This window comes from Miniopterus schreibersii (assembly GCF_964146895.1).
Source record: "Miniopterus schreibersii genome assembly, chromosome: 11".
NCBI lineage: Eukaryota > Metazoa > Chordata > Mammalia > Chiroptera > Miniopteridae > Miniopterus > Miniopterus schreibersii.
In genome coordinates, this window is record NC_138111.1 from 23084034 (window position 1) to 23091461 (window position 7428).

The 7428-nt window shown below is 38.7% G+C and overlaps 1 protein-coding gene across 2 annotated transcripts in view; it reads right to left on the minus strand.

The window, feature by feature from the left end:
• Window positions 1-7398, minus strand: part of STX17 (syntaxin 17) — a 40317-nt gene extending 32919 nt beyond the window's left edge. Inside the window, exons 1-2 of one of the 2 annotated variants that reach the window (XM_081151796.1) lie at window positions 7353-7398; window positions 1847-2031 (exon numbers count right to left, since the gene is read on the minus strand). In XM_081151796.1, the coding sequence (XP_081007922.1) occupies window positions 1847-1969 (123 nt within the window). In that variant the 5' untranslated portion in view covers window positions 1970-2031; window positions 7353-7398. Of the gene's footprint in view, window positions 1-1846; window positions 2032-7019 lie in introns of both variants that reach the window. The other variant, XM_081151795.1, reaches the window with a different exon arrangement.
• Between the last annotated feature and the right edge of the window lie 30 nt (window positions 7399-7428).

A 7428-nucleotide genomic window follows, 5' to 3' on the forward strand; every position in this document is an offset into this window, starting at 1 on the left:
TTCCTATCCCAACCCACCTTTCTCTCAGGGTTCTTTTCTACTGATGTCTGGACGGTACATGTGGTTAAGTTCTGAGGCTAATGACAGTAGGCACTTTCATATGGAATAAATAGAAGAAAAAGGAAATCTAAAACATGCCAAACCTCAAATGTAAAAAGGACAATAAAAAGTGGTCTCAGTAGACCATAGTCTACTTACTTCTGCCTTTCATAATCAATTCTACCACATTCTACTCATCTTTATAACCAAGCAGTTCAGAATGAGCTCATGAATTTGAAACGCACCTTATTAAACCTCCCACCTGATATGATTAATCAAAAGTAAACAACTCTATTTCTATACTGTTATAGTACTAAAAGAATGAGCCTTCCTCATTTATCAAAGCATGGAACCCTTTAATTTGTTTCTGCTCCTGACCAGAATAACCAGCTTCCTGGACAACTCCCCCATCCTTAAAAGTCATAGTACTGCCCTGGCTGGGTGACTCAGCTGGTTGCAGTGTCATCCCGTGCACCAAAAAGCTTATGAGTTCAGTTCTCTCTCAGGTCACATACCTACATTGTGGGTTTGATCCCCAGTTGAGGCACATACTGGAGGTAACCAATCGATGTTTCTCTCTCACACAGATGTCTCTCTCTCTCTCTCAAATCAATAAACATATCCTTGAAGATTTTTTAAAAAAGTCATAGTACTTATTGCTTATGGATAAAGAAATTAAGGGATGACAAAATATTAATCTTGAATTTTAGATACCTTCACACTTGTTTTTCGGGGTCTTTTTCTTGTTGACACTATTACAGATGTCCCGCATTTTCCTCCCCTTTGTTCCCCTCCACCCAGCCTCTGCCCCTACCAGGCCTTCACCCCATTATATACCTTCATATTTGTACAGAAATTTTCATCATAATATTCTTGACACTTATTTTTTATACTTTTAAAAAATAGTTAAATACTAGGAAGACAGGTGGTATCTATGGAAGAGAAAGTTTACACTCTTATAAATTGTATAAGGTAGTCAGTTGAGGGAGATAGATACTGTTTATAAAGAAAGGCTTTAATGACCACTTATATGCCCACACCCTCCCCACCACCAAATCAATGGAGGGCCACTCAGCTTAAAATTTATACTGGGGGAGGTTCTTTTGAAAGAGCAAATACCACTGACCTATCCCACAGCACAGAAGGCAATATAACCTATCAAAATCAATGCTCAGTGCTCAATAAATCTGATGTTCCCATAAATGCCACAATCATTCCACCAGACCACAGCCAGTCCAGGTTCTAAGCAATCTCCATCCACCATAGTCCCAGAGACTAGTTCTTCCTTCTACCTATCTCCTAAACTGACCTCTAGGCAATATTTCTGAATTTTGGGCTTTCCTCAAAGCAGTGAACTTGGGAAATTCCCTCATATCACATAATGATTTGCCCCTTTATTCTACATGCACCTGAAGAGATTAGGAGTTACTGATACACACTCAAGATTCAAAAAACTTGCCATGGGGTAAATGAAATTAAGGTAGGCCCGTCCCTTAGCCAAAGTTTGCAGTTTTCATATTTCAGTTCACTTCAATTATTAACTGCTTAACACATCAGTATGTACAACTAAAAAGATGCAGATCCCATTCTTATATCCCTTCCTAAAAAAGGAATAATATGAGAGGTGTATTTGCAAAACAACAACAACAACAAAAACCAGATTAAAGAATAAATACTGTTGTTAAATCAACAGAAGCTAGATATTTTAGCAAAGCTTATTTAATATTCTGAATTTAGCTAAAATGTACAATAAATAGAAATCAGAATATGTAACCATTTTTTTGTGGTAGAAAATGGAAAAACTTACCTTCTCAATATTTATCTGGTGCTTTCTTAACCTCTCCAGGTCCGTTGGGATTACTATTTTAATGAATTTTTGGATAGCTGGTTCAAGACGGCGTAATTTCACTTTTTCTTCATCTTCAGACATCCTAAAAAATGTTATGTCACTTCTACTTGCAACAACTGTCTTCTCTACTCATATAGAACAACCTAAAAGGGAAATATTTATTTAAGAATGTTTTTAAGTGAGTTCCTATTATTTTTATAAGCCAACTATTAGGTAATTTTATAATTTATTCTAAATACATATTCATGTTAATGCTGAATTTCAGTGACTTTTAAAGAAACCTTTTATTTTAAAATGTATTTCTCTGTTCAAAAGTAATGTTACATACCCTCAATATACTAATGCTATATTCCCTTTAGAATGCTTAGAAAAATATAAAAAAGAATAAAATAAAATCAACAATCACCTGCTCACCCATCATAGTTAACTACTCTTTCCATTTTTTTCTCCCATCCCCTACTCCTACTCCCATTTTGATATAGATATATATGTATATATATATATCTATACACACACATATATACATATATGAGTGTGTGTGCACGTGCACATGTAAATACCTTTTTTAAGAACTAGGAGTATACTGCCCAAGTTTTCATGGCCCAATGTATCTTGGACACTGAATAACTTTTTTTAAAAAGGTGTCAAATGGTAAAATTGGAAGAAAAAATTTCATTCTTAATATTTCTGCTTGTATCAAACTTAATTTCTAATGTCATAATAATGTATCTATGTAATGATAAATATATTTAAAGTATATATATAAATGATATATATATGTAACTATGTAAAGTATTATATATAACATAGTATGCAACTCTTCTCATCCATGAGGCAATTTAAATTGCCTCTTCCCTTTCTTACAAAGCAGTTAGCATTGTTTACAACCAATACAAAAAATTAGTGACACAGCTAGAGTAAGAACCCAGGATTCCTTAGCATACATTCAAATGCTCTTTCTAATTCACCAGGAGTTTTCTGTAAGTGTTCCAGAAAGTCCGAGGATATGCCTTTGAGGCAGGGTAGGAGAGAGTAGGGACTGGCAAGTGAGCAGGCTCCGGGACCCCATACTTGCTCCAATTGGAGAAAATTCACTTGTCTATTTCATAAACTTGAGTTTACTAGATTTTAACCAAGCTTAAAAACCACTGTTTTGCACCACGGTTCCATGCCATCTCACTAGCCACAACCTCTTCCATATTAAAAATAATAATAATTGACCATATTAATCCCATTGGGTTATCATGTCTTAGACAGGATCCATAAAGACAGAGGTTCACAAAAAAGATTCTGTGGAATCACTAATTCTTTATGAAAATTTGTGTATGTATTTTGAGTTCTTTTAAAGGACAGAGTCCCTTGCTTTCATGAGACTATCAGAGAGATCTATCACTTCAGAAACACTGAGCTATTATTCTAAATAATGTTCTGTTTCTCTTTTACAGTTGAAAATTTTGAAGTGTTGGTATACAGGCTATCTTATTTACTTCTAATTTGGATTTTATGTTTGATCTGAGCTCAAAAACAAAAAAAGGAAAATCTCTAGACACCAAAAATGAGTCCTACAGTAGTGAGTGGGAACTGGAGACACATGGAGAAGTTAACTGCCAAAATAGTTAGTCCTCAGACCCAACAAAACAGAAAAATTCACTAACAGACTAGAGATAATGAAGCAATCTAAAAAGAAAATTAAATTAGGTACATTTAAAAATATTCAAAGATATAAAGGAAGGAATAGAATCTTTTAAAATTAGATAATTTTATGAAACAGTAATAGGCCAATCTAAAAATAAACCTAAAAAGTCTACTTAAAAAATTTTACTCAAAAACCTCAAAAGATGGGTTAAATAGTACACCCTGTAGCTGAAGAGAGAATTATCGTTTGGGAGATATCAATCAGAACACAGAGGAATAAAGAGTACAAAATATAAAATTAAAATTAGAGATCTAAGGGATAAAACAAGAAGCTCAATAACAAATAGTCCCATAAGGAAAGAATAAAGTGGTGAAAAGGCACTCATTATTCAAAAAGAACAAGCTGAGAATTAGGATGTAGGACCTCAAATTGAAAATGCACATAAGCCTTAAGTATAATAAATAGAAAAAAACAAATTTACCTGAACACATAGAAGGGAAATAGCAGAACATCAAGGACAAAGAGAAAAATCTTAAAAAGCAAACCAAAAATAAAAGACAGATAAAATAAACGAATAAAAGTAGCAAAGTTTTCATCAAAGCAAGATATCAAAAGACAGGAATATCTTCAAAGTGCTCAGGGAATTGGTATATACCCAAGGAAATTATTATTTAGAAGAGAAGGCAAAATAACAATTATCAGATATACAAACACTGAATTTATTCCCAAGCCCATCATTAAAAGAACTACTAAACTGCATACTTTAACAATAAAGAAAATAAACTCAACAAAGTGGAATGGCAAAGATCAATCAATATAATAAAGTATACTGTTACTGGGTGAATAAATGAATGAAATGAACAAAGAAAATGATTTTGAATAAACTGATTACATATAATAAAAATGTTTCCATTTAAATTATTATTTTTCTACAATGCATCTTTTTTTAAATCCTCGCCAGAGGATATGTTTTTTAAAAAAAATTGATTTTAGAGAGGGAGGGAGGGAGGGAGGGAGAGAAAGATGGAGGAAGAGCGAGGGAGGGACAGAGAGAGACATCAATGTGAGAGGGAAACATGGATTGGTTGCCTCCTGCATTCACCCTGACCAGGGGATCAAATCCAAAACCTGGGTATGTGCCCTGATTGGGAATTGAACCCACCACCCTTCAGTGTATGGTATGATACTCCAACCAAGCCACACTAGCTAGGGCTACAATGCATCTTTTTATAGCACATAGTATTACTCTGCATAGATGTTCCATAATTTAACTAATCATCTATTGTTGGCTATTTAGGTTGTTTCTAATTTTCCACCATTATAAGCTACGCCACAGTGTAATTACCTCCTTACACATAAACCAAAATACCATCTACAATTATTTCTTTAAATTAAATACCTGGAAATAGAATGAGTAGGTATACAGATTTTTTAGGACTTTTGATATCAAATGTCCCAAAAAAGGTTGTGCCTATTTACATTCCCACTAGCAACACATCAAAATGTTAATTTACCCATACGCCAATATTTGGTATTATCATTCTTCTTAGACATTTGATGGTGACAGAAATGGCCTTCATTATTGTTTTATTTTTCAGGTCTTAAATTACTAATGGGATTGATTTATTGGCCATTTGCATTTCTTCTTTCATGAATTGCCAGCGCCTGTGAAATGTATGTTTTACTGCAAGGTATCTTTTTACTATATTTAACATATAATAGACTCAAATTATCAACTATTTGTCTAATGTTTCCCAGTTTATCACACTGCCTATTGTGTTTCCTTCTACTATGCAAAGTATATACTATAGGAATATATGTATAGCTTTTATATATGTGTGTGTATGCCAGGTACTAGAAGTAATGACACCCCAGCAGCAATGATCATACCTACTGCCTAAATCTTGGTGTTTAAATAACACTCTCCAAAAAAAAGAAACCAGGGGTCCTTGGAGAAGTGGTTGATTCCAGGGCTGGGGCAGGGAGCATCTTATGGTGCCAGAAAGTAAGGAAGTTCTCAAAAAAGGATAGAGGTTTGTCAAAAGGGCACAAGAAACTGAAAAAACTCCCAATGGCCAAAGCTGGAACAATTTGAGCCTAAAATAAACAGCAAAAGTGTAGGATAATAACCAACAGAAAAATAAATGAGTCCATACTGATACAAATAAATAACAATACATAAATGGGAAAAGGGGGTAGCTTTTCCTTACAGAAAAACTTAAATTAATAAATGAAGAAGTGAAGGAAACAGAAAGTCACCATCATAACATCACAGTACTAATTACCAAAGGCAAGATCCACCAAAGGCTGCAAAAGTCAGAGAGTGAAAGTTTGAGGAGAAACAGCATGTTTGCATAATTTACAAGTTATCTCCCAGGATGTGAATTGTTTACAAAGGGAAACACAGTAACTTTACGTTATAGAATCCCAGCAGACACCACCTTAACTAAGCAATCAAAAGCATTATCAAATGCAGTGTGTCTGTCCTATCATGCACCCCCTCGAATGATTAACTGAGAAGGGCACGTGGTATCAACAAAATGCACAGCTTTAATCAAACAAATCATGAGAAAAATTCAGTCAAAACCCAACTGAGGGGCACTCTACAAAATAACTGACCAGGATTCTTCTAAAGCATCAAGATCACAAAAGACAGAAAAAGACTGAATGGTCACAGACTGGAGGAGACCAAGGAGCCATGCCAACCAAATGCAATGTGGGATCTTAGATTGGCTCCTGGAACAGAGAAGGGTCACGAGTGTAAAAAAAATGATGACCTCTCAAGAAAACTAGTATAGTACTGGGCCTATGTTAACTTCTTACTTTTGATCACTGTACCAGTTATATTAGGTGTTAACATTAAAGGAAGCTGTAGAGGACTCTGTTACTACTTTTGTAGCTTTCCTGTATTTTTAAAATTATTTAAAAATAAAATCTTAAATTGACGTTTTACATAAGCAGGGCAAACATTTAGAAGTAAAACCCTGCAATCCTCTTCACCGCACTAACACGGGGGAGGGTCCCCAGGCTCCGCAAACTTGACCATTCAGTGCCCACTACACTACCGTCGTGGGCTGAGGGCCGTAACACTCATGCTTCCCGGAGAAAAAAGTCCTGGTGGGTTAACTAAATTACTTCGGAGATTATTAAAAACCGAAAAACCCCATTTCTCAGTAATCAGCCAAAATCTCTGGAACACCGCCCCCCCCCCAGGGTGACGACCCCCGCATTGGTGGCACCAAATTTTCTCGGGCACGCCGCCCGGTGTTTCTGGCCCGGGACGGGGGACTGGATTCGGGAAGTAAAATCAAGGCCTTTGGTCCTACCAGATGGCCCCCTCTCCCGGCTTCGGATTCCGAATTTAGAAAAGGAGCGCGTCAGACGCGGGGCTGTCCGGACCCACCTCCGGCCCGGCTGACGGGCGGCCGGCCCCGCGCTCCCGGCCTCCCCTCACTCCCCGGCCTCGCGGCGCCCCTCGCGGTGCCCCCCGCGCACCTGGGACACACACACCGCACGCCCACACGGGAGAACGGGCGCGCGGGCCGGCCTGGGGCCCCCGAGGGCCTGGGGCCCACCGCCGCCACGGGAAGGGCAGACCCCGCGACCCCGGGAGGCCATCGTGCTCGTCCCGTCGGCCGCCTCCCGACACCCGTTTCGAACAGCGCTTCCAGAAACGAAACCGACACTTCTTGGTGCCGGGCGGAGTCCCTAGGGCTCTCGCCATTCCGACTTGAAGCCCCGCTCTCCGGGGGCGCCTGTCCCGCGCGCCGAGGCCCCCGAGAGGACCGGGGCCGACGCCTCTGAGGCGGCCTCCCGCGAGCCCCTTACCTCCCGCCGGGCGCTCCGGGGCGGTCGGCGCGCACGGCGCAGGCGCGGCGCGGGGGCGGGGCGGCCGGCGGGCCCT